The 26,837-nt window shown below is 36.7% G+C and overlaps 5 protein-coding genes across 7 annotated transcripts in view; 3 read left to right on the forward strand and 2 right to left on the reverse strand.

Moving 5' to 3' along the window:
* The first annotated feature begins 1,428 nt into the window (after positions 1-1,428).
* On the forward strand, positions 1,429-5,875 carry LOC306877891 (transmembrane protein 79-like). Of its 2 annotated transcripts, none has more exons than XM_079429910.1 (5): positions 1,429-1,537; positions 2,293-2,895; positions 3,670-3,864; positions 3,997-4,219; positions 4,873-5,875. In XM_079429910.1, exons 1-5 carry the CDS (start codon positions 1,534-1,536, stop codon positions 5,066-5,068), a joined length of 1,221 nt encoding a protein of 406 aa, XP_079286036.1. In that variant the 5' UTR covers positions 1,429-1,533; the 3' UTR covers positions 5,069-5,875. The 2 variants fall into 2 exon arrangements, with proteins under 2 accessions (XP_079286036.1, XP_079286037.1); XM_079429911.1 differs by having other exon boundaries at positions 1,529-1,707.
* A 117-nt stretch (positions 5,876-5,992) lies between these two features.
* On the forward strand, positions 5,993-8,381 carry LOC306877894 (uncharacterized protein). Its single transcript, XM_079429914.1, has 4 exons — positions 5,993-6,220; positions 6,537-6,701; positions 6,818-6,940; positions 7,047-8,381. Exons 1-4 carry the CDS (start codon positions 6,127-6,129, stop codon positions 7,094-7,096), a joined length of 432 nt encoding a protein of 143 aa, XP_079286040.1. The 5' UTR covers positions 5,993-6,126; the 3' UTR covers positions 7,097-8,381.
* On the reverse strand, positions 7,537-15,992 carry LOC306877889 (T-complex protein 1 subunit gamma). Its single transcript, XM_079429908.1, has 14 exons — positions 15,870-15,992; positions 15,229-15,290; positions 15,094-15,144; positions 14,905-14,967; positions 13,855-13,951; positions 13,484-13,601; positions 11,497-11,683; positions 11,058-11,207; positions 10,836-10,968; positions 10,662-10,743; positions 9,394-9,574; positions 8,882-9,127; positions 8,644-8,775; positions 7,537-8,546 (listed from the first exon to the last, which is right to left on the reverse strand). The coding sequence occupies exons 1-14, from the start codon at positions 15,895-15,897 to the stop codon at positions 8,448-8,450; spliced, it is 1,629 nt and encodes a 542-aa protein (XP_079286034.1). The 5' UTR covers positions 15,898-15,992; the 3' UTR covers positions 7,537-8,447.
* Positions 15,993-16,713: 721 nt separating this feature from the next.
* LOC306877890 (protein disulfide-isomerase A3-like) lies at positions 16,714-21,444 on the reverse strand. Its single transcript, XM_079429909.1, has 13 exons — positions 21,211-21,444; positions 20,752-20,830; positions 20,494-20,611; positions 20,193-20,300; positions 19,887-20,016; positions 19,449-19,562; positions 19,192-19,317; positions 18,935-19,117; positions 18,711-18,819; positions 18,502-18,630; positions 17,844-17,923; positions 17,670-17,727; positions 16,714-17,602 (listed from the first exon to the last, which is right to left on the reverse strand). Exons 1-13 carry the CDS (start codon positions 21,351-21,353, stop codon positions 17,513-17,515), a joined length of 1,467 nt encoding a protein of 488 aa, XP_079286035.1. The 5' UTR covers positions 21,354-21,444; the 3' UTR covers positions 16,714-17,512.
* A 4,208-nt stretch (positions 21,445-25,652) lies between these two features.
* Positions 25,653-26,837, forward strand: part of LOC306877887 (uncharacterized protein) — a 41,347-nt gene continuing 40,162 nt past the window's right edge. Inside the window, exon 1 of one of the 2 annotated variants that reach the window (XM_079429905.1) lies at positions 25,653-25,881. The gene's annotated coding sequence lies outside the window, so the exon portion shown is untranslated. The remainder of the gene's footprint in view (positions 25,882-26,837) is intronic. The other variant, XM_079429904.1, reaches the window with a different exon arrangement.

A 26,837-nucleotide genomic window follows, 5' to 3' on the forward strand; every position in this document is an offset into this window, starting at 1 on the left:
CTTATTTTTTGTTACTATGTCAGAAAATCCACTGTAGACATACAAAAAACACATTCTGATAGTACAAAGTACTTCAGTTCTTCAGGATTATATGTTTTAGACTGAGCTCAAAAATTTAGAGAGAGATGCAAAACCAACATTTTCTTGATTTCATATGTTTAAAACACATTTTAAAAATGTTATAATAACATTTACTTTTACCCAGGAAATCTAAAGTTTATTTCAGTTGGTATGCACAGATTAGTTTTAGGTTGTGTTGAGTAATATATCCTCTAATCTATCAGCCCTGATGTAAAACATTTTATTAATATTGTTGTTATGTATGAAGTTAGAATATTCCTTGTATAATTTACAGAATTATGTGACAGATTATTTTTTCATATGAACATGAAAAATGAACATGACCAACATAATTATTCTGAAAAATAATCAGAATCAAACCAAATCAAGAAACCTGTATCAGTAGGCTACCTAACCCGGAGAAAAGCATTACTGATTTCATTAGAAAACATTTGTATAACAAGAAAACCAGGAGCCAAAAGCATAAAATCCCACATAATTAGTAAACACTGTCTTTAAAATTCATCACTCTTACACAGAGACACTTACAATCAGCCTTCAATTATTATGACATAATGGAATTTGGATTCAAGCAGTACAAAGACTTCAGGCAACTGTCTTCACTTAAAAAGATGAGAGAGGCCTGTAATTTTCATCATAGGTACACTTCAACTATGAGAGACAGAATGGGGGGAAAGAATCCAGGAAATCACATTGTAGGATTTTTAATGAATTAATTGGTAAATTCCTCGGTAAAATAAATATAATCTAATCTGCTAATCTGCAGTGATTGGTCGATTTCATTTAAGTGTTTGTGAGTTTTTAACGCTCCAAAAGCGGCACCTAGTGGCAAGGAATGAATTAGCATGAATTAGTTGTTATTTTTGTTTTCTTTGCGTACAAAAAGTATTCTCGGCGCTTCATAAAATTCAGATTGAACCATTGAAGGCAGGTGGACTATTTTGATGATGTCTTTCATACATTTCTGGACTTTGACAGTGTTAATTACTAGGCAGTTAATCACGAGCCTCGCGGTTTTCATCCAAAACATATTAAATTGTGTTCCAAAGACGAATGATCTTTTACAGGTTTGGAACGACATGGGGGTAAGTGATTAATGACTAAATTTTTCCTTTAGAGTAATCCTTTAAAAAAGTCCTGATAACGAGAAAATAACTTTCCTTATGGTGATATTTTCTAGTGATGACAAATTAAGTCATCACTAGAAAACAAGAAAGAAAAATAATAATAATCCATGGCTTCTCTTAGGACTTCCGTACTTTAATGAGTTTATGAATATAAGCGGCACCTATAGTGCTACAGCGCAAATGACAGGCAGAGACAAACAAACCTCCCCTTTAAGAGACTGTCCCTTTAACAAACTTAACCTGGACACACCTGAACTTCCACTACGGGAGTTTCAATATAGTAGAGGATAAACAATACTGAAAAAACAACATCCTGTGCTGAAATATGGGTGAGTACATTGGAAGGTTTTATCAGTTTACCTGAGGTGCTACATGTACTTCAACCTGTGTCGCTCAGAGAGTTTGAGCTTTTTGACATATCAAGTGAGTTTAGGCCTGTTAAGGACTCTTCTTCGCATTATTAAAACAAGGCCCGTTGAACACAATAAAGATTAAATGTGTAAGTTCTGTCGTCAGCTACCATGTGGTTCTTCTGAACTCGCTCAGTTGATGTGATTGATGTCCAAGTTGTGTTGCGGCCTCGTTCGCTTTCAGTTAAGTTCAATTATTCATCTGCGAGCTAATTGTGAAACTATTATGGCTAAATGTCGTAGTTTCGTGCTACATAAATATTCACAGTATTGATAGATTGTGGGAATCAAATTTATTTTACAGCCAGTATCTTTTTTTATATTGTTATGCGTTTTTCATGATAACTGCCATGAAGTTTGTTTTATAAAAGTCATAGTTACTTTAGTTTATGTTAATGATTTCAATCTATCTTAAAATAGAACCATTTAACTAAGTATAATAAGTAAAAAATGTTTAGGGTTATATTAGTTAGTTTTTATTTGATAATCAATTTCTTGCTGTGCTTTGATGTATAATAAATGCATTTCATAATTTATTCTTCTTCAAATTTATCACATATTGGTTCCAGAAGATGTCCTTTCACAAAATGTAAACCTCATACAAAATTACTCCGACAAACTGTTGGCAGATTCTCCCAATCTTTCATTGCCAGAATTTCTGTTTTGATTCCCAGGGACAGTGGACCTGGGCTCTCCTGGGCCAGCAGAGGTGCCCCAAACGCCTCATTGGGTTGCAGATATGGACAAGGTAAAAAAGGATGTGGACAGCTCGGAGGAGGAGGAGGAGGAAATGATCAAATCTGCAAATATGGAACCCAGTACCCTACAGTGGCCTGAGAATAAACCTGAACCACAGATTCTGTCAGTCAAGGATGGAGAGAGCACAAGCGTGAAATCGGATTGCATCTCGTGTGGAGTGAGCCGGACGGAGAGTGAGAGAGAGGAATTTGGGCTGAGAGAGAAGATGACAGGTGAGGGATGGAGGAGGATGGAAACAGCGAAAGAGAGCGTTTCTGATACAGAGCTGAGAAACAGAGTGAAAAGCACCTGCTCTGAGATAGAGGTGGAGGAGGTGAACATCATGCCAGAGAACGCAGCCCGAGTCTTCAGCCCCAGCATCACCATCCTGCACTCTACCAGCCAGCAGGAGGCTGCAGACCACTGGAGAGATGAAGAAGAAGAAGAGAGGAGCCCCTTCCTGGGGACACACGGGACACATGGAACACCACTAGAAGAGTATTTCAACGACTGGCCCATCACACCCAAATCACATTGCTGTAAGTTCAGATTAAATCATTGTTTCGTGACTTTTAATGCACAATATATTTGTACCGATATAATGAACTGATATAAGAGATTGGAGAATTTATTGGTATAGGCTTATATACAGTCCTGTAGTTAAAACAGTAGAGGATGGCGCTACCAAGATCATGGGATCAGTTCCCAGTAAATGCATGAACTGATAAATATATACTTGAACGGAATGTAAGCAACTTTATATAAAAGCATCTGCCAAATGCATAAATGTAAATATAATTTTGGTTATGTAATTGTGCATACTCATTTCCCCTATTTTTCATCTAGATTACATTTGTCATTATCTTCTGCTCACTTAAACATTAAATAACACTATTGAATGTAATAGTTAATAAACCTCAAAATGAATACCATTTTTTCATACTGTTCTTTATGATATTGTGATGGCTAAATTCACTTTTATAATTCAGATTTTTTTTAATAATTGTTTTTAGCTTAGTTTTTAACGCATTTACACATAATGGTGTAGAATTTTAATATCTGTGCATCCCTAACCTTTAAAAATTTTACATAAAATCTCACAAACCAAATTGACTTTTTGCAAACTTGTTCCCTCAGGTTTGAAAGTTGCATATTCAAAAATGAACAAATCAGATTGCCACAAAAATATTAAGAAGCACAACTGTTTTCTACAATAAATGTTTCTTGAGCATAAGATCATACCGACCCCAAACTTTTGAATGGTAGTGTACTTTTACAAAAGCATGAAAAGCCTGTTTCTTTGTGTTTCTCAGGTGGCTTTGGTGGATCTAATCGTGATGCTCTTAAACTGGGTGCGTCCATGTTCACATCTGCCCTGATCTTCCCCTTGTTGGTGTGGGGTGGCTATGTCTTCCTGCCCTTTGATGCCCCTCTGCTCGACAGCGCCCCCCTACGTCTGGTCTACACACTGCGTTGCTCTGTTTTTGCAGTCATACCTATTGTCCTTGGTGAGCAGGAAGTTCCTGGGTCTGTTTTGACTCTTGAGATTTCTCGACATTGATAAACACAGTGTATCTTTGTGTTCTTTCAGTGCTGAATCATTATGGAAATAGTTGTTCTGTTCTTTCCTCCACTCTTAGGTATGTTGGTACTAGGTGTGTCCCGTCTGCGGTATCGATCCTTGAAGCCACAGTTTGAGGGGGAGAGGGAAGTTAAGCAGGTGGCAGTTCACCAGCACTATGTGGAGGACTCCATCTCCCTCTTTCTGCTTTACTTCCTCCAACTGGCTGTCATGGCTGCCTACCTGAATCAGGATCTGCTTAAACTAGTTCCTCTTCTCACCATCGTTTTTGCCTTTGGCAGGTACAAAATCCCCCCTAAACTTGCAAGACCAAATCTTTGATTTAGAAATCACCACAAAATTGGTAGTGATTAATGTAACGATACATTTATTTAACAATTCAGTTTGATAAGACCAAAATAATTAAAATGAAGTCTTTTAAGAAATTATTGAATTACTATTATAGTTACCTAAAACCAAAAACCATAAAAACAACATCAACGTTACATGAATATAAATAACATAAAAATAGAATATAAACTAAAAAAAAAACATTTTAAAAAACTTATTTTATTTATTTAAAAGGCCACATTTACCAATATAACAAACTAAAATGGAAATTGAACAACTTTCAGCTTCCGGGTTTACCAGGAGTTAAATGTCTGAACTTTTAACTGTCGTTTTTTGGGTGAACTAGACATAATGTATATTGTCACTTTCCACGATGCATATTGTAGCATTTTTGTACTGTGATGTGTGTGTGTGTGTGTGTGTACAATCCTAGTGATTAATTTACTTATTTTTCACGTTTAGTTCTTTTGTTATAATCCCCCCCCTTAATTTCTGAAATAATAAACCTTATTTATAGGTGTAAATTAGATTATGAATCCCAGATATTGTGTAACTAGCAATACTTATTAAAATTACTTTTAATTTGTGTCTTTGTGAATCACAGATTACTGTACTGGGTCGCAGCAGCTTGTGACAGCAGTTTGAGAGGTGCTGGCTTTGGGTTCTCATTTCTGCCAATGCTGGTTATGCTGGTGGCCAACCTCTACTTCATCTTCCTCTCTGACTCTGCAGGCTCCATCTTTGCCCCAGACATCCCAGAACCACCTGTTCCTCCAACCAAACAGCGGTTCTGGGGCTAAACACGCCACATCTGACACCTCTGCTACTGCCAAATGTAGACCAGATCTCTTTAGGCTTAGAGCCAGCTTAAATTGGACTCTTAAGAAATCTGTGTCTGAAAATGTTTAATCCAACTGTGATTTCATTTTCCTCTCCTGTTCTTTGCTTTCCTGAGTACTTTTATATCCTGACCAGGTGGGTTACAATTGCCAGAAATCCAGTCAAAGAAATGAGAGGAGGGTAGAACAAAGGGGGAAAAAAAATTCTGTTGAACTAACTTATAAGTTTTGTAGTGAAACTTTAGACACTAAACTACAAATTAAAATGAGCTAGCTACCCTTTATTGCAGCCAAACATGAGCACAAGGCAGATTCATCATCACTCAAAAGAGCTCCAAATAGACTGGTTTTAACTCCTCTATTTTAAGAAGAGAATGTCAACAAGAATAAAACAAAATTCCAAATATTTATTCCTCAAGTATGTACTTTTTAAAAAAAATCATTTGATCATGCATTGTTTGCTTTTCAAGTCTATGTGGTGTGTGAAGTTAGAGGCCTGCCCAAACTTGTAATTTTCCACAACCACTCCTTCATCTCCCTTTGGTAATTTAAGGGCAATGTGATGTTTACTCTGTGCAAAGTGTAGACATATGTTTTAAACAAATTTGTAAAAAGGTAAAGGTATAACTCCAGATATCTATTAGTAGATCTTGTAAATGAAATACTAAACAAAGCTGCAAAGAGACATAAAACTATGTAGCCAAGTGCAAATGAATGTATTCAGCTGAAATTAATTTGTTTATATTTTCATAAAGATTTTTAACAAATATATTTTGTGAATGGCTGTTTTTGTGCATAATTTAATTGTAAAAACGTAGTTAATTCTATGCGATGGTGGTCATATCGAACCAGCGCAAGTTTTTTTTTTTTTTTTTTTTTTTGTCGGAGGGCAAAAAAAGTATTTTCTACTACCTGCTGTCATTTGATAGTTGGAGTACATGGAGTGTTGAGGGCTAACCGCCAGCAGTATTAATAATACTTTTGTATCATATACTGTAAAAGTCTGACTGTGAGGCAGAATGACATCTCAAGGCCGAAGGAAACACGGCGCTTGTCTGTTTCGGGTGAGGGAGAACTGCCCGTTTCGAAAGCTGAGGAGAAACGTGTGCAATGGTAAGAAGACCGATGACATAACCTGATTTATTACCAAATTATTTAATTTATGAAAGCAATTAAAACCTACAGTGTTTTAAAATAATAACTGAGAAATTTGAAATTATGTATGCACTGTATGTTCTTGCGATTATCGTTATCTAGATGTGCGTTTGCCCTCGGCAAGTGTTAAAATTTGCCTAAACGACCCTTGAGTGCAAGTTGTGTTTTACTGAATTGTTTACAGTAATTTTATCTGTTGGTTGTACCAGCAGTCCGTCAGAAGTTGTAATTCGACTTATGTAATACCACTTATTTTATCAACCACATTGCACAGACTCGAGGAGCACGCTCGTGCCCACTGGAGGCCAGTGGAGAACATTAGAAACCCCGCCTCAGGTAGGAGCATCCGGGTCAGACAGCGGGATAAACAGAGCCGTCAGCGTCGACACCTTCTCCAGACCCCCTCAGTCTGATTCCCACCTGCAAGAAGAGTTCTCAGGTCAGCGTCAATCTCACATTAGGGGATGTTTCAAGTGTGATTACAGAGAACACTGCGAGTTATTATGCCTGTATAGGATTGTTATTAAATCTATTGTTCCCCTGCCATCTGAACAGTCATGGACACCGATATGGATCCACCAACTGGTTCGGGTTATGCTGTATCAGATGCTCCAGGACTTTCCAACTTGAGCCTCATTAACCAGCAGCGCCACCTGTCCTCCAGTGATATTGTCATGGGTAAGAGAAGCAGACTTTGGTTCTGCCTGTGATGTCAAATGATCCTTTTAAATGCCTGATACACATTTTGTAAATTATCATTTTTGATGTTCTAATTTTATATTAGTTCTGGACAGTGGAGTGGACCCAGAGACAGGAGAGCGAGCCCAGGGGTGATATCACAAATCTGTGGCATGATATCGAATGCTGGATATTGCAACCATGACTAATAATCTGGGTAAATTTGAATGCATTTGGTCTCTAGGCAAGGACTACAGACAGGTTCAATGCTTGATGACAGATTAGGTTTGAGTGCCATTCAGCACAGCCAAAACTGCAGATGGAGCTTGTTTGGTGGTGCTGAAATGCAAATACTGAATCGCCGTAGCATCCGAAATAGTCAAATGGCAAAGACCTGTGCAGATGAACTGCTCGTGTAATTTCTGGGTTGCCTTCCCTTCTAGATTGTTTGCTGTTTAGTAAATCTAAACACTTCCATTGGACTCGAGTATTGTCTTGTATTTTGTGCATGATTAAACGAAAAATACAAGATGAGCATTATATAAGGGTGATGCTTTAGAAAGAAAATTCTACTGTACTGTTTTTTTTTTTTTTTTCGTACACCTTTTTAAATATATTTGAATATTTTTGGTAAAATGCTGTGTTTGACGGCACATCCTTGTGTCAAAATGGCATGTTTTTCTGTTAATGGCTGGTGCCTTAATATGGCATTTGTTGACAAATTATCTGCACTAAATATTTAATACAGAAACAGCTGGTAACATTACAATAAGGATCTCTGGCACTAACCAAGATTTACAGCAAAGTTTTGGTCACTTTTGTTAGCTTTTAATGTTCATCTTTGCATATATTAAATCCATTAATATATGATGAATGAACATTAAATTAAAATGAACCTACATTACTAGGTATCATGAACTAACAGTGAACAGCATTAATGTTAACTACCTGAACTTATTGTAAAGTGTTGCATTTGGGGAAAATGGGAGTTGAATTTTGAGGCATGTAAATATTTTTTAAAGTGTCAAATAAATTTAAATGTGAAGTGCTCTGTGTAACTTTTTTGGGGGGAGTTTGTAACTTACAGCTTTAGTGAAAAAATGTAATTGCATAATCATAGTAAACTACTAAGGTGTTGAGAAAAAAAAAGTACCTTAATTTGTATTCAATTTAAGGGGGTTCAGCACAGGAAAAACTCAACAACATGTTCTGATATTGAAATTTATCACTGGTAGGAAACACAAAGTGAAGTACAGCAATACTAGCACAAACATCCTAATCCAATCCAGAGTGGTTTCATTTCCAGAGGAAAAAAAATTGAGGGAAGAAGAGCTTCTGGCCTAATGACACACAAACCAACAGTGCAAATGGCTTTCTAATGAGAACATTGTGTTGGAGAATGGAGTTTTGCACAAATAAATGCTTGTGTATAATTGCTATTCATTTGCCGCATTACTGTCCTTTCTGAACCCCTGTTTTTCCTTCATCCTCTGTATTTCCTCTTCCTTTACTCCTTGTCCTCCATCGGTGCACCACCCGCCTGGTCTTCTCCCTTCTTTTTGTGACCAGAAACGATGTCATCAATGCGCAGTAACAGGACGGCCGTCTGAAAACGAGAAAATCCATTAACAGTCATAAGAAAAATCACGTCTACCTTCCTCCTGGAGTCTAAAGCAGTTTTCCTCAGTGTATGCTCCTTTTACCTCAACTGCAGTTTTGTATGTCTGGGCTTTAACTGCCAGCGGTTCCCAGATCCCTAGCTGCTCCATATCAGCAAGAGTTCCTGTCTCTCCATTGATACCACATGAAGAGTTGCCCTCCTGAGTGTGCTTGGCCTGGAAAAGATGAGAAACATTTTAACGCCAACAGAAATGCCAGTTATTGAAGAGCAGCCGCAATATACTGAAAAAAAATAAAAATTGTGCTTTCGATTCAACTTACCCTTAGGGAAGTGAGCACTCGTATTGCTGAGGCGCCACAGTTCTGGATGAGTGTACGTGGGATGACCTCCAGGGCCTGAGCCACGGCGCGGTACGGCCACTGCTCTACACCGGTCAGTGCTCGCGAGCGCTCCGTCAGCCGATGGGACACCTCCATCTCCACTGCTCCACCGCCTGGCAACAGATGCGGGTCCAACAGGACGTTGCGACAGACCTGCATGGCATCCTGCAGGTTTCGCTCCACTTCCTGAGAAAGATCATCAGTCAAACAGCGACAAGTCAATTAACCTGCGCAAAATCCCCTGATACTCAACAATATTCAACAAATAGCCTGTTGAATTATCTAAGCAACTCTTACTGAGGGCTGCTCTCACTATAGAGACCTTCATGAGACTCTATAACGATTAAAAAACATCCTCATTATTCTTCCTCTGAGCATTGCATAATCATGAATTTTTAACAGTGGCCCCAGTCTCCTCATTTCTTTGGTTCCCTCTTCCCGTCTTTTCTCACCGCTAAGATCTCCTTGCTGGCTCCTCTGAGGAGAATGGTGCAGGCTTTGGGATCTTTACACTCTGTCACAAAGGTGAAATACTCATCACCGATCTTCTTCACTTCAAATAGGCCAGCTCCAGTACCCACATCCTCTTCACGGAGCTCATCTGTTCTGCTGGCAATACGTGCACCACATGCTCTGAGAGAGACAAGCAGAAGTAGAGAGTTTAAATGTTGCCAGACTTCTGAAATTTCCATAACTTCACCAGTACTTTTTTATTATCTGAAAGCTGAATAAATAAGCTTTCCATTGATGTATGGTTTGTTAGGATAGGACAATATTTGGGCGAGATACAACTATTTGAAAATCTGGAATCTGAGAGTGCAAAAAAAAAAAACTCCCGAAAATCGCCTTTAAAGCTGTCCAAATGAAGTTCTTAGCAATGCATATTACTAATCAAAAATGAAGTTTTGATATTTATGGTAAGAAATTTACTAAATATCTTCAAGGAACATGATCTTTACTTAATATCCTAATGATTTTTGGCATAAAAGAAAAATCTTTCATTTTGACCAATGCAGTGTATTTTTGGCTATTGCTACTAATATACCCCAGCGACTTAAGACCGGTTTTGTGGTCCAGGGTCACATTTATAAAAAATTATGAATAAAATGTTTTATAAATTTTATTATAAAATTTAAAAGTTGAAATATTTAAGACTAAAATAATGAAAACTTATTTAAAACTAAAATAGAGGGGAAAATAGCAAGCACATAAATCTACTACAACTTAAACCAAGATAATTAAAATGGAAAATAAATAAAAAAACTAACTAAAAGCTCATTTAAAACATTAATAAAGACTACAATTGTACATACAAAAATAATACTATTTTACCATTCACTAATAAATCATTTATGCCAAATTGTAAACCATTTAGCCAAATTCATTAAAAAGAATCAAATCATTCTTAAAATGATTGTCACTCACAAATCAGACATCAATGATTTGTCATCATATTGCTCTACACAAGCAATATCCAAGTGACCCCACTAGGCATACATAAATACAATGTATATCCACTAAATACATTGCCATGATTAACATTTTAATATTAATTTTCAAGATTTTCTAATTTTACATTTTCTATTATTTCCAGGTTTGCCAATGGAACGAAGAAATTAAGATTTGCTTTACATTTTGTGTATGTATGTCTGGCAAAATAACAATTAATGTAATGAATTACACAAAAATTAAATAATGACAAAAGCACATATTTCTGCACCTTGCAATACGGTTGTTGTCCGTCTTTCTGACACGACGGATCGCAGTGATGTTTGCTTTCATCAGATAATGTTGAGCCAGATCTAGAGAGATGACAAATTAATACAACTCGCATGATCTAAACAAACACCATTGCTTCTCATGAACACATGACTGCATGAGTGCACATATGTACCAGAGACGCCCTTTTCAGTGAAGACCAGGTCAGGTTTGAGACGAATAATGTCTTCACAGATCTGCTGGATGTACTCTTCCTCCATCTGCAGAATGCGGGCGAAGTCCTCCTCACGAGTGATCTCAATATCAGTCTGAGAGGAGCAAGAGGCCAAAGGACAGTGTTTTTGATGTTTTTAAATAAGCATTCAGAGGAAGATTGTGGATTCAGACAACATCTCACCTGACTTTCACCCTTCTTGTACTCCAGAGAGCAGTCCAGCAGAACAATTCTCGGGTTCTTGATGAGTCTTCGCATACGGGCATGAGTTACATCCTTATTTACCATCACCCCCCTCAGCACACATGAGTCCTCAATGATGCCGCCAGGCACCTATTCACACAAAAACTGCAATTAGGTATATGTACACATTGCTTGACATTTAATCATTGTTTAAAATCAACATGAATCATGCATTGGTCTTATCGCTAGATTTGGCTCTTGGTTAAGATTATCCAATAGGTCACACAACTTCAGTGACATCAGAAAAGAGCAAGTTATTTTATTTTGATCAAAGACAAAAACATTCTGTGATTACAATCAAGACCAAAATTGTACATATATACAGTAAAACTATGCAAGAATGTGCTCTTTAGGCATATTTCTTTAGGCTATGTCCTACCTTCTCAACTTTGGCATACTTCTTAATGTCGATCTCCTTGCGTCCGTTTTCCTCCAGCTCAACAGTACGGACAGCATCTAGAGCAATGTTGCAGGCCATGGTGGACCAGCGGCTGAGTGCTTTGGTGTTGATGGCAGAGTTTATTATCTTCAACATCATGTCACGATTATTCACATCTACTGGAGTGCTATGAGGGGGAGGAGGAAGTAGATAAACTATCAGACTACAGAGCACTGAAACATTTCAGCCCATTTTAGCCAAACATCCACCTTTCAAATCAACTGATAAAACTTAGCAGCTTAACGGAATGGTTTAGCCAAAATAAAAATTTCCTGAAAATGTACTCACCCTAAGTCCATCAAAGATGTAGAGTTGTTTGTTTCTCCATCGGAACAAATTTGGAGAAATGTAGCATTAAGTCAATTGCTTTCCAATGAACCCAGTGAATGGGTGCCATCAGAATAAGAGTTCAAACTAGGGATGCACGATATTATAGAACCGATATCGGAATCGGCCGATAATGGCTTAAAATGTAAATATCGGCCCCATAAGAAAAATGATGCCGATATGTCTTGTTGATAAGAGGAATACATTAACTCAAATGTGCTCAGGGTATGATTAGATCACATCAGCAATGTGGCTCATTCTTGAAGCAAAGTTTTGCCTGAATGATGATTAGATTCACTGATTTATATCGCTGTATTTAAACGAATAATGCACTTACAGAATGACACGTTCGTTGTATGATAGAGAAAATGGTAATACCACATGGAGCAGCACTTACTGTAGTGGGTGCTGTTGGCCTACTTCTAATGAAATGAAAGTAAAATACACAAATAACATTTAGACTGTAATTGATATATTACATAATATCATGAGTATGTTTTGATTTAAAGGTCAGAAGCTATAGCTTACATAAAAATAAAAAATTAAAACAAATGACACTTAAATTAAATAATTCTATACTGATTTGTTCATTGTGTAATATTTTTTAAACAAATTATGATCGCTAAAAGATTTTCTGAATTTGTACAACTCTTTTACTCTACAAATGTTAAATCTTAAAATAAAATGTTAAGGTTAATACTGCATCTTTCTGAAAAAAATGCAGCAATTAATATATAGATTATTTCTAGTTATTTTCAAAGCATCAATATACTGTTATTATAAAAAAAACTTCATTATTGTTTAATTCTAACAAATAAGTTCTTGTTAAAAACTAACCAAAATTTAAAAAACAATTAGCTTATAATTTCCACACAGGAGAGACTTGGTGTTGTTTCCAAACAAAAGGAAATATATTGGTATCGGCATCAGCCAAAATTAGTTTAAAAATATCTGCATATCGTGCATCCCTAGTTCAAACAGCTGATAACAACATCACAATAATCCACATGACTCCAGTCCATCAATTTAACGTCTTATGCAGTGAAAAACTGAATGTTTGTAAGACAAATCCATAATTAAGGCATTTTAACTTTAAACCGATGCAAAATGCAAGTCGATCCATAAAGTAAACAACATATCCTCCAGGGAAAAAGTTCATCCCGTTGTCCTCTCACATAAAATCCACCGACATTTGTTTAGAACTGTTTCCACCTATAATTGGTGCTTGATCAGTTCATATTTCTCTCCCGATTCAGACTAAATGACCTTTTCACTGGAGAAAGCAATATTATGGATAGAGGACTTGTATTTTAGCGGGAAGCAAAGGTTTGAAGATCAAAATGTCTTAATGATGGATTTCGCTTCATAAAATGTTAACTGTTTAATTGGAGATGTACTTCATTCTGACGGCACCCATTGACTGGACAGGATCCAAGCAATGTAATGCTCCAAATCTGTTCTGATGTACAAACACTCATCTACATCTTAGATAATTTGAGATTGACTAATTTTTCAGAAAATTTTCATTTTTATGTGATCTATTCCTTTATTGATTAAGAGCTAATACAGAACAATTAAACTGGTTGTAAGTTTTCATTACCTGATGTCTTTGAGTATGTTCAACATATCATCCAGAGCTTGTCTGTATGCACTGATCACCACAGTAGGATGCATCTGCTGTTCCAAAAACTGCTCAGCCACCGACAGCATCTCACCCGCTGTACACAGAATGTCACGTTAGGATTTGAGCACTTCAAATGCTATTGAACAAATTAAATATTAACATAAAAACATTCATTTAATTGTTAGTTGTCAACTTCTTACAATTCTTTTTTCCTAATAATTATTATTAATAAAACAATTATTTGTATGTTACTAAACTAGAAAAGTTATTATTCAAGAATACTTTTAATTAAACACCTATGTCATTCAATTTCATAGACTGATAGGGAGAACACAAATGACCCTCACCCAGAATAATTACAGAGGTGGTCCCATCTCCAACCTCCTCATCCTGTGTGCGGCTGATCTCAATCATGGACTTGGCAGCAGGGTGCTGGACCTGGATCTGAATGCCACAAAAAAAGAGAGAACATTTATTTAACATTCAATAAATGCACTGCTAGGTGGTTGCCCTGCATCTTCATTAACAAGCTACAGTCCAAAATGCAGCGGCTAGAGTTCTTACCAGGTCAAGAAAATATGATCATATTACCCCAATTTTACAGTCTCTGCACTGGCTACCTATTAGGTTCCATATCATTTACAAAATATTATTACTTGCCTATAAGGCCCTAAATGGTTTAGCTCCTGCGTACCTAACTCGTCTTCTACCACGCTACAATCCAACCCGCTACCTAAGGTCGCAAAACTCTGGACTTTTGGTAGTACCTAGGATAGCAAAGTCCACTAAAGGAGGTAGAGCTTTTTCACATTTGGCTCCCAAACTCTGGAATAGCCTTCCTGATAACGTTCGGGGTTCAGACACACTCTCTCTGTTTAAATCTAGATTAAAGACATCTCTTTAGCCAAGCATTCACATAATGCATCTTATAATCTTGTACTGCAGTTATATCTGATCAAATGTACATTATTATTATTCTTTAGCTTGGGTTGAACAAATCATTTTTGCTTAGATGGAACAGCAGCTACGCTAATTATGTCTCTATTTGTTTCTCTGTTTCTGTCACGGGATTAACATCCCATGGAATTACAGAAACTTCAGTCTGGATCCAACCCTTAAATGATCTGAGATGACCGAACACCTGAGAAAAGATAATGCCAACCCCTCAGAGGACCTCAGAGGATGCCAGTGCTCAGACAACATATAGAATTACCAAGTTTTGCCATAAGTTAAATATATTAAGGTTCTGCAATATATAAATATATTGTGGAAACTTAATTTCCTGTAGAGCTGCTTTGCAACGATTTGTATCGTAAAAAGCGCTATACAAATAAACTTGAACAAATACAAAACCTACATTTTGTTTTACAAAGTTATGGAGTGGTATACATAATCACCTCTCTCAGAATGGCATTGCCATCATTGGTCATGACGATACCACCCATGGGATCCAGAAGCATCTGCGCACAAAGAACAAAACATTTCATCAAACATCTCTTTAGAGCAATATCATAAGTTTCATCTAACAATAAACAATGCAGTGAATGCACCAAAATATAAATGTGGACTAAACACAAGAAACACACCTTCATCATAGCCCTTGGTCCCAGACATGTCCTGATGACATCTGCTATGGTCTGAAAGGAGGATGAAGCAGCAGATTAGTGATTTTGTCTCATCTGACATGTTTTTCAATAAATAAATAAATAAAACCAACCCACCTTAGCCGCAGTGATGTTTCCAATCTGGACCTTTCGTCCAGACTCTCTCTTGATGTTCTGACCTGTTATGTGCAGAAACAGAGCCAGTGTGTGTTAAATCAGTTTAATATGATGAACCCTATTTAATTTATTCGCTTAGAAAATAAAAATTATAAAACACGATTTAAAATATCACAAATTAAATATTTGACATGTGCTAACAGAAAATATCAATAATGTTGTGTCTAAGCATATGAAGAGGGTGCAGCCCTGGTCAGCACACCCTCTGTGCCGTTAGCCTTATGCTAACTAATTCATTACTTTAAAACCTCCGTTAGACAGAACCGACTGCCCCATAAAGCCAGAAAATGACTGAGAACTGAGCAGCGCTAGGTTTATTATTGACGGTGCAACTTATGGTGCAATGTCTTAAACAATATTATTATTAATAATATTAAGCAATGTTAGCTACGAGGCTAACACAATGACTAATCTGAACACTTGTCAGACACGCGAGGCCCCCGTGCCACACTAGTTAGCTTAGCATTCTAGCACCGATGCATGAATAAAACTATTAGTCACACCGTTTCCGAGTCCAGCAGCGGCTCATATGAAAGCTACACTTGCGCATTTTCAGATGGAATAATGAAATAAGCACTCACTAAGCACGAGAACCGGTCGGCCCATCATGTTTGCGGCGTAGTTTAGATCACCGGTACCAGACAACGCGCACAACGGTAAGAGGAGAGGATGCACGAGGCGTGGCTGGGGACTCAGCCACACAGTGGACCAATGAGCAACGGAGACGCCTATGACATACACATATCGCCAACAATCAAAGAAAGCTCAGCGACGCTTGTGGGTAGAATGAAGCAGAACTGAAAAGTTCTCGAAAGAATCCTGTAATAGCTGTCAGGTTGAAGATTTCCTTGATTAAAACGTACATTTTTCTTACAAGTAATTAAACGCTTAATTTGAGATTTACGGGCCAAAAAACTAAATCTACATTTTGTTAAACAGTATACTATTTTATATTATCTCAAATAATAGTTTATATTACAACTAAATCGAAGGAATATATATCAAAATGTACTCACCTATACACTGTAAATATTTTTAATGAATAAATAAATATTACTGTAAAAACTCTGAAATGGTTAATCAGGTTAAATGACCATATAAGGTAATATTCAAATTCATGTACTAAAATTTAGGATTAAACTAATAAATTTACTTAGAATAATATTAATAAGTAAATAATATGAATAATAATATAGTATTTTTAAAGTAAAATATATTACCCATTACTGATTTATAAAGCAAATCAGGTTTAAGACCATTTATCTGTATTTATTCTAAAATTAATATTTTTTATATATTAAAAATGTTATTTTAAATACAACTGTTTTTGTTTAAAATTTAAAAACTAAACTCATCTTACTATGTAACCTTTCGAATAGTACTACAAATTTTCAACAAAAAATATGCTACAATACACACACAATTAGGTGTCTGTCCATTTCTTTATTATGACTGCAAGCACAAAACACTCCCCTTTTTGATGACATAAACAGCTCAAGTAGTAAGTGTCAAACTTCTAAAAGATTACTATCCTGGGAGCAGATGTTAACGTCTCACATCCTCACATGTATGGATGGAGGATGCGATCCAAGACCCTTACAGACGTTTGATTTGACATGGACAGACATAAGGAGGTAGTAGAGGTACCCCAACTCTTTTCATAGACTGTTATTGCACAGTCATCAACTGCTTACAGAATCTCTAACACATCCTGTAGACTTAAAACAAAGTTTAATAGTTACATCTGAATGGACTATGAATTGTGTAAATGTACCAATGCAGTAACACATTTCAACATTTTGTAAAATAAGCCAGCAGTAAGGAGTGAGGTAACTTAAAAGCATTCAGTCAGTGGAACAGTTTAGGATGCTACAGTAACGTTTGTGATAAGTGACCTATAAACACAGTCTCTCTTTAAATAAAAAGACAGTAAATTAGAATATTTCACATTTGCAGTGCATTTTGTTATAAAATACAGAGAATAAAAGAAAACGGAGGCAACTTGGCAGCAGATTGTAAAATAACTGATTTAAAAAAGTATTTTAACTATAAACTACATTCCTTATGTGTCCAGTAGTGTATTGACTAACATTTTACAAGTGATGCATTTTATCATGTGCTTCGATGATGCCGATTGCTGTCATGAACAGGTGCGAGTGACATATTTGGCTGAGGTGGTTTTGTGTATTTCTCCACCAGTTAAACTCAGAATCTTATTTTTTGTTCAGAGTTCATCCCTTGATTCGTCTAAGATGAGCGGATTTGTGGCATCTTTCTTCAGGAACGTGATGAAGTCACTAACCTCACGACCACCCTGTGGGACAAAAATGTTTAAGTAACATTGTAGCAATTTGTCTCTGTGTCTGTGTGATGATATTCACCTCATATCGCTGTGGCTGGTCCTTTTGTCCAGAGGGCACAAAGTAAATGGTTGGAAATCTGCAGTTTAGGCAAAACAGGTGATGAATCAAGAAGAAAAACAGCTGAATGTCACAGAATGTTTGTTGTAATGAACTATAAATAGATCAGAGACATAAAGAGAAACAGATTGTTACCCTTGAACATCATAATTTGGGGGCACATCATTAGCAGTGGCGTCCATTTTAGCAATTACAATGCTGGGGTCCCCAGAAAGCTAAGACAAACACAAAATAAAATCCAAATAATGAGCATTATGGGCCTACAGTGGCATTATTTTGGGGATATACTACTGTTTGGGGTCAGTGAGAATAAAAAAAAATACATTTAAAAAAATTTACGTTTTCATTCAGCAAGATGCACTGAATTAAGACATTTGTAATGTTGTAAAAAAAAAACAGTATTTCAAATGAATGCGGTTCTTTTGAACATTCTATTCACCAAAAAGTCCTGGAAAAATACATATACAATACAATAACACTGATAATAATAAATGTTTCTTGAGCACCAAATCAGCATATTAGAATGATTTCTGAAGGATCATGTGACACTGAAGACCGAAGTAATGATGCTGGAAATTCAGCTGTGCCATCACAGGAATAAATGTATTAAAATATAAAAGTTATTTTAAATTTTAATAATATTTCACATTATTATTCATTTTACCATATTTTTGATCAAATAAATGCAGCCTTAGTGACTTACTTCATGAACATTAAAAACAACTTACTGACTCTAAAACCCCTGCTTCTGATGAAAAATGCATTATATTATATACACATTGTGTTAACAAACCTTTTCTCCAAGCTCCTTGTATATGGGCTCCAGGTTCTTGCAATGGCCACACCAGGGAGCGTAAAATTCAACCAACACATCCTTCTCTGGATCATTCACAATCTCGTCAAATGTGTCAGCAACAACAACCTGTGGAACCACACACGTGATGAATACCAGAAAACTTAAAAAAAATAAAATAAAATAAACATCTCTGTGGGTCCACTTACCTTGACAGGGTCATCATTGGACTCTGGAACAGGCTCAGATTTCACATATCGCTTCAATCTTTTAGCAAAGTAATCCTCCAGGAACCTCTCCAAGGACTTGCCATCTCGCCTACAGAACCAAACACAGAATGAGCTTCTTAAACCTTTTCTCAAATCTATTTATTTCTAACTGGATATAAACAGAAAAGCACTGTGTGTATAGACTAGTGTTTAGCAAAACTTACGTGAATTCTTCCTGCATGGAGAACTTGTGTCCCTCTCTCGTCCGGATTGTGACAAAGGGAATGTCTCCTCCCTCAGATGAACCCAAACCAAACTCCTCCTCAAGCTCATCCTGGAACTCCTGTCGATCTGCCACAGCAAAACTCAGACCTTGATCCTGGAACTGTGTCGCCACCTTCATTATTCTGAAAGAGACAATGAGAAATTTACAGATATAAAAAGAACAAATATACTGATATTCCTATGATTGGGTGCTCACCTGTTCCTCCAGTAGTTTGTGCCTTTGAGATTTCGTAAGTAATCTACATTGTAATATGCTGTAAGCAGATCACTTCCTCTCAGAATGTCCCTGTTTTCTGTGGTCAAATGTGGACAGAGACCAAATCTAAAAGCAGAGTGAAATGAAAACGACAAGACCAAGAATCATAATCACAATAAATCAAATAGCATTTTTAAATGGAGTTCCAACTGTTTGACCAATCACCCACAAAATATACAAGCATAAAAGAAACTTACACATTGCCTCTGATGAATGTACGGAGAGAGGAATAAGAAATGGATTCTGTGTATTTTGCCACATTTTCCTCAAACTTGCTGTTTAAATGAGGGGGACGAAAAAGCAGAACACACCTGAATGGAAAAGACAGAGAAGAAAAAGCTCACAATCTTTGAGACATTTAATAATATACAGTTCTTCTTGATATACCCAATATTAACATTTTCAGTCATTAAAACTGACATTTCATAGCCTATATGATGTGTGTATAACCATCATAGCTTACCTTTAAAGTACCTAACCTATCACATACTGTATGACATAATATTTGAGAAATATCATTTTTGAGTTAGGTCCTTCTTAGGTTAGCACTACTTCTGACAGCAAATAAATTCTGATCACAGTAGTCACTCAGTTTCTCAAATGGTTGTTTCCTTCATGCTCTGTGTCATACATACTCTCCATCTACGCCATATTTCAGGCCTGTTCCCACATCAGTGGAATGAGCAAATCGATAGCTGTCCCTCAGGGCACTGGAGACCTTCAGAAACTCTGCAAGCTGTGTACTGTCTTCCCCAGAGAAGAAGCCTGAGCAAAACCATGAACAAAGACACAAGAGGGCAAAACATGAAAGGAGAGAACTTAAGCCTCCTTCAGTTCCAAGAGAGATTAAAATGAATGCAGAAGTCAAATATAATTTGTTTTGAGCTTCTGCTGCAGAAGCAATTTAAGTTGTTTTGGCAGGTTTTACAAATTCAACTCACCCACCACACTGGCCTCATATTTGTCGACAAAAGAATCCAAATCCGCCTCACTTAGCAGAGACACAGAACTTGGACCTGCTTGCTTTTTCATGTAGCTCACAATGCCATCTGTTTCAGATCACGTTATAGGTACATAAGATGCAAAAATAATTACAGCCAAAAAATAACGACAATATAAAACACATTTCTGAAGGATCGTGTGACGCTGAATACTGTAGTAATGGCTGCAGAAAATTCAGCTTTACCCTTACAGAAATAAATTAATGTTATGACATATTTGCCTTTTGAACAAAACATCAACCTGCTGTTCTGGGGCCATCATAAGATCCAGCTTCCTCTCCATTGCGGAAGATTTTAAGGGTGGGATACCCATTCACACCAAAACGCTCACACGTCTCTGAGTTCACAGTGCAGTCAACCTGATCAAACATCAGGAAAGAGACACATTCAATAAGCATATATAAAAACATAATCTTGCAGACTAACTCATCTGCGTAACATAAGGGAGGCTAAAGATTTGAGCTAGGTAATAGGAACTGGTGTGTCCATCACTCCTCACCTTTGCCAGAGGCAGTGTCCCTTTCAGCTTTGTGGCAGCAGCCTCATATTCAGGAGCAAGCCGCTGACAATGACCACACCTGTGGTAACATCATACCAGGGATATTAATGATTAATAAGGGCATTGTACTATTTAACTGCAATGGCAACTAGATAGTTTCAGCTTCAGACAGATCTTATGGAGAAAATCTCTAATGCTATTGTTTAAATGAGAGAACTGTGCATTTGCATCATCATTTTGGTTCATGCACCTCAATAGATAATAATTTAGATTTATGCACTTCATGCATTAACAACCATTGTCATGTCATGTTCTACATAGTCCAGACATAAACAAGAAAACCCCAACTTACGCTCTGGTCGCTGTAATAATAGTTCATTACAACCAAACTACAACCTGGCTTCAGATGGAATTATACGTTTATACAATTATAACAAATACATCTTATCTGGGACATACCAAGGTGCGAAGAACTCCACCAGCAGAGTCTCATGCATGGCTGCGCTCAGGTCAAAGTCCGAGTCTCCGAGCTCGAGCACATCGCTGCCCTCCGCGCACCACACAGTCAGTACCAGACAGATGATAATCCGACGTAAACGCATTTTGACTCGTGTCAGAGACTGGAGACCCGTGAATGTTGAAGTTGACCCCGCTGCGCGACTCGCGAGTAGCAGATGTATGGATCGCCTGAAGGTCCATAAAAGCACCGTTCTCTTGGCAGAGCGCGTTTGATAAATTCAGTGCACTGGTATAAGGCCTTTACTTGGTAACGTGCCTCCGGTCGCGTGGTGCTGCAGCACACGGGATTTATTACGCTCTAGTCATTTAATATTTTAGATAGGGCTATAAATCAATAAAGTGTTTAAAGACCCTAAGTCAAAGAAGGGGAAGGTATGCAGTGATTTATTTTAGCACTAGGGGTCACCATTATATCCAGACATACAGGTACATCTTTTTTCTTGTAACTTATTTCAAAAAGTGAAACTTTCATATATTTTAGATTCATTACATGTAAAGTAAAACATTTCAAAACTTTTTTTTTGTTTTAATTTTGATGATTAGAGCTTACAGCTCATGAAAGTCAAAAATCAGTATCTCAAAATATTAGAATATTTACATTTGAGTTTCAATTAATGACCATCCCTACAGTATAAATTCTGGGTATCTCTTGTTCTTTGAAACCACAATAATGGGGAAGACTGCTGACTTGGCAGTGATCTAGAAGATGAACATTGACGCCCTCCACAAAGAGGATAAGTCACAGAGGGTCATTACTGAAAGGGGTGGCTGTTTACAGAGTGCTGTATCAAAGCATATTAAATCCAAAGTTGACTGGAAGGAAGAATTTGCACATAAGAAAGCGATTGCAACGAATACTGTCAAGCAAAGCTGATTCAAACACTTAGGAGAGCTTCACAAGGAGTGGACTGAAGCTGGAGTTAGTGCATCAAGAGTCACCACCGGGTGTGTGTTCACTGCTGTGTGTGTGCACGTTGGATGGGTTAATTGCAGAGCACGAATTCCGAGTATGGGTCACCATACTTGGCCATATGTCACTTCACTTTCACTTTCGCTCAGACGTCTTCAGGAAAAGGGCTACCAAGCCACTTCTGAACCAGAGACAACATCAGAAGCATCTTACCTGGGCTGTGGAGAAGAACTGGACTGTTGCTCAGTGATCCAAAGTCCTCTTTTCAGATGAAAGTAAATTTTACATTTCATTTGGAAATCAAGGTCCCAGATTCTGGAGGAAGAGTGGAGAGGCACAGAATACATGTTGCTTGAAGTCCAGTGTGAAGTTTCCACAGTCAGTGATGATTTGGGCTGCCATGTCATCTGCTGGTGTTGGTCCACTGTGTTTTCTGAAGTCCACAGTCAACGCAGCCATCTACCAGGAGATTTTAGAGCACTTCATGCTTCCTTCTGCTTACCAGCTTTATGGAGATGCTGATTTCATTTTCCAGCACGACTCGGCACCTGCCCACACTGCCAAAGGTACCAAAAGCTGGTTCAATGACCATGGTGTTACTGTGCTTGATTGGCCAGCAAACTCACCTGACCTGAAACCCATAGAGAATCTATGGGGTATTGTCAAGAGGAAGATGAGAGACACCAGACCAACAATGCAGATGACCTGAAGGCCGCTATCAAAGCAGCCTGGGCTTCCATTACACCTGAGCAGTGCCACAGGCTGATTGCCTCCATGCCACGCCACATTGATGCAGTAATTCATGCAAAAGGAGGCCCAACCAAGTATTGAGAAAATGAACATAATGCATAGAAATTAACATACTTTTCAGAAGCCTGACATTTCTGTTTAAAATATCTTTTTTTTATTGATCTTATGTAATATTCTAATTTTCTGAAACACTGAATTTTGGGTTTTCGTTATCTGTAAGCCATAATCATCAAACTTTCAACAAATAAAGGCTTGCAATATTTCACACTATGTGTAATGAATCTATATAATATATGGGTTTCACTTTCTGAAATGAGTGACAAAAAATATTTGACCTTTTTCACGATATTCTAATTTTTTTAGATGTACCTGTAGATAAGAAGAGGCTTTGGCCTGGCAAGAGGTTGCTTTTTCGAGATTTTGACTTAGCAATTGAGACTGGACAGACATTAAATCAGACAAAATGTATAATATAATAATATTTAAGAAATATCACAATAGCAAGAGTACTATTGTAATGAATAAGATAAGCTCTAAAACAGACCTTTGATATTCAGCAGTATTGCTTTAATATAACAAAAGATACTACTGAATAAGTACTGGTCTGGAGTATAGTGGTGTTTTCTTCTTGAATGAATCCATTTCGAATGAGATGACTGAGTGAGTGATTCAATGAGATGCAGTTACTTGTTGCCAGTGTTGGGGGTTAGGCATTAAAAGTAACATAATCCAATTGCTTTTTGTAGTAACTAGTGAAGTAACACATTATTTTTAAATTTACAAGAAAATATCTAAATAAACAACAGTTACTTTTCCAATTTATTGACTGACAGCTCCCCTGTCCTCATATTGAGAGAAATCAGGGATCTGTACCATGAAGCTGGATTAGCTGGCTAGCCAGGTAAATTTCAGTTTAGTTTGCACCAATTTGCACCAATTTTGGGTTTTAGGTACCATGAAAGTGTCTTGGCTTTTAGCTGCATTCGTTGCCATAATAACTTACACTGCACAACCTACAGTTTGTTCTGGGTAATAAATCTCAAACTGAAGTTGGACCAATCAGATGTGAGCAAAGTGACACATGTCTGACGAAAAACAAAAGTCACTCCCCTAGTTTCTCTTCCTACAAATTAAAAGTCACTTTGAAGTACCCTAAAAAAAAAATCCAACAAAATTGTCTGGCTTTAATAATATTAATCCATTACACACAAGCACGTTTAGTTTTACAATTATTATAAAGCATTTATTTTAAATGAATATACAGATCATATGTAATATAAATAAGTGGTTGAATCAATAGGTAACACTTTAAAAATGTGACCTTAGATGTTCGAGTCTCTATCGCTATATATTATCAAAGTAACGCAAAAGTAACACAAAATTAATGTAACACATTATTTTCCATAAAAAGTAACAAATGAACACAATTACTTAATTTTCAAGGAAGCAACGAAATACTGTGATGCATTACTTTTATAAGTAACTTTCCCCAACTTGTTGCTGTTGTATAAAATATATTTGGGATGCATCATACCTATTTAGAAATACACAAAAAATGATATGTACTTATTTCAAGATTTTCTCAGAACAAGACGTTACACAAAGAAACACATCACCTGGGGAATTTCAAGACCTACAGTACAAGTGCAAGTGAAGATCCTGTCTTCAGATGATAAGCTAATGCCAAAACTGACTCAGCCTATCTTTTGCTGAGTGTTTTATTGAAACGGAAACCATGTTTTCCTTCATTCTCGATTATTTCCTAAATTATAGTGTGTTATCTGTTAATACAATGCACAGAGGGGAAATACATCCTGGAGCATCACTTATCATTAAAGCCAGCATAAAACCATTCTCACGGACCCTTCAGTGCAATGGTTTACCAATCATAGTTGTTAAAGCCTTCTTTTGGCCAGCTATTTTTGAACAGACATTCAAATAGTAATTTAGAAAGAGGGCTGCTTTGATGTCCCAGATCCTGAATTTTCCATTTTACTCCCCCATTTTAGCCAAATCCCTTATTTAACTTTCCAGACCATCCTAAAACAGACTATCATTGTGTTTCAGTTTCAGTTAATATTTTTTTGCTTAATCTCCAAATCTAAATCTGAAGACAATGGTGTAAAATCCCTTGTGAATAATATTAATATGTTCTTACTGCGATGGCGTATTGTAATGAGGGATTAACTGTATAGGCCTATATATAAAAAACTCCTCCAAGTTAATTATTTTGATTTCTTTTATCGTTTTGTGATGTTTGACCCCTTACAGAAACAACTACAATGGATAATTATATTTGTACTAATACTTTGTGGGAAAAACTATAATATTTGAATAACATTTTCCTAATGAGTTTTATGAAATGTAATAGCCAATATTAAAATAGCTTGAAAGAAAAATATCATCAGGTTCATGACATAATTATTTTATGACATCATTGGGGTCTCTGGAATCCCAAGCTTACAAAAGTAAGTAAATCTTAACAGAACATGAGGGTTAACACTTATTATAAACATTTGAGTGTAACCTAGGCTAGTGTATGGAAATGTTAATAAACAGGAAATATTTCAATGTAGCCTACATCTAAGACATTGTATTGTATTATGTCTTGTAATGATAGTTTTATGCCAAACTGTACCATACTTATACACTAAACTATACTTAGAGCTAAACAGTGGGAGGGAGAGAATACAGTAGGCGTAAGCTCTTGCCCACTCCTCGCGCACTCGCGACTCGATTGTCTTGAGGTTCTGTTACTGTTGCGCGCTCTCCAGTGCATAGGATACAGATACAGAGAGTGATTTAGCGGTTTAGCGATCGCTTTGGAAGCAGGACACAACTTCCAAGAAGTTTACAAAAGGACTTACATCTGTAAGAGTATTTTGATTGTCCTCGGGACGGAGCACTCCAGAACTTCGCTCAATAAAGTCCAATGCCACTTCTCCAGTAAGGTAAGAAAGTTTACGCTACTCACAATACAGTTGAATGCAATGTAGCCTATTACTTTTCATACCGCAAAGGAAATGATTGATTTCTTGATTGCATTCAATTTTTGTATAGCCTACTTTACTTCCCATCTTTGTCGTGAAGTTTTTTCTATTGAAGTTCCTATCTTCTGTCCTGACCTACTTCTTGATGTCTGGTTTTGATGAGATTATGTGATTGCTTTTTCTATAGGGCTCACTCTCAAATTTAATACAAATTTCAAACAAACCATATCACTCATGCAAACAAAAATTGTATAATTAATAGTGTTTAATGTAAATGTACACATCAAAACAGAATAAACCTACACTGGTATGTTTAATTAGCTCATACAATAACTGTAAAAAAAAAAAAAAAACTAAGCAAATATCTAAAAAAAAGTGTTTTTTATGTAATTAAGGTGCAATTTGTCTGATGAAACAGATGTGCATTGACTTTTTTTTTTTTTTTACAAAATCAGACAGATGTGTTTGTGATATGAAGCAGGTGCTGCTTTATCCATCTTATGTTTTTCCATCAAAATTATTTTTTTTTATAATTTGCATAAAAAACAACATGTTGTTTAAAAATTACATTTATTCGGTATGTGATGCCTGTCATAGTACAAATATCTGAGTCACGGAGAGAGAATGGTGGAATGGCATTTTATCTTTTTGTGAGTCATATCAAAGGCTCTGCTAATATTTTTTGTTCTTTTGTTGTTGATCTAACAGATTTTTTGCATCGCGTGCTATTTGAGTATTTCTTCCCTAACATTCTAAAGTATCAGGCGCTTGCAAATACAAACAAACCCCAGCCCTGCAAAACCACAATTGGCCAAAAGCACATTAGATCCAGAAGATGCTGGCCTTGACCTTGTTTCTAGATGATTTCAGACAATTAGTCCACTACCTGTTTTGCCATCTTTTAATTCCAGACCACA

This window comes from Barbus barbus, assembly GCF_936440315.1.
Source record: "Barbus barbus genome assembly, chromosome: 12".
Classification (NCBI taxonomy): Eukaryota; Metazoa; Chordata; class Actinopteri; order Cypriniformes; family Cyprinidae; genus Barbus; species Barbus barbus.

Coding starts and splice junctions, on each gene's coding strand:
- LOC306877890 (XM_079429909.1), bottom strand. CDS start 21,353: ATGCGTTTACGTCGGATTATCATCTGTCTGGTACTGACTGTGTGGTGC. Junction 17,728..17,843: donor CCAAATTATGATGTTCAAGG/GTAACAATCTGT, acceptor CCTAAACTGCAG/ATTTCCAACCATTTACTTTG. Junction 17,603..17,669: donor ACCAGCCACAGCGATATGAG/GTGAATATCATC, acceptor TTTGTCCCACAG/GGTGGTCGTGAGGTTAGTGA.
- LOC306877894 (XM_079429914.1), top strand. CDS start 6,127: ATGACATCTCAAGGCCGAAGGAAACACGGCGCTTGTCTGTTTCGGGTG. Junction 6,221..6,536: donor GAGGAGAAACGTGTGCAATG/GTAAGAAGACCG, acceptor CACATTGCACAG/ACTCGAGGAGCACGCTCGTG. Junction 6,941..7,046: donor CTCCAGTGATATTGTCATGG/GTAAGAGAAGCA, acceptor ATTTTATATTAG/TTCTGGACAGTGGAGTGGAC.
- LOC306877889 (XM_079429908.1), bottom strand. CDS start 15,897: ATGATGGGCCGACCGGTTCTCGTGCTTA. Junction 11,208..11,496: donor AGTATGCCAAAGTTGAGAAG/GTAGGACATAGC, acceptor TTGTGTGAATAG/GTGCCTGGCGGCATCATTGA. Junction 8,776..8,881: donor GAGTGCTCACTTCCCTAAGG/GTAAGTTGAATC, acceptor CATCTTTTCCAG/GCCAAGCACACTCAGGAGGG.
- LOC306877891 (XM_079429910.1), top strand. Junction 2,896..3,669: donor CACACCCAAATCACATTGCT/GTAAGTTCAGAT, acceptor TGTGTTTCTCAG/GTGGCTTTGGTGGATCTAAT. Junction 4,220..4,872: donor ATCGTTTTTGCCTTTGGCAG/GTACAAAATCCC, acceptor TGTGAATCACAG/ATTACTGTACTGGGTCGCAG.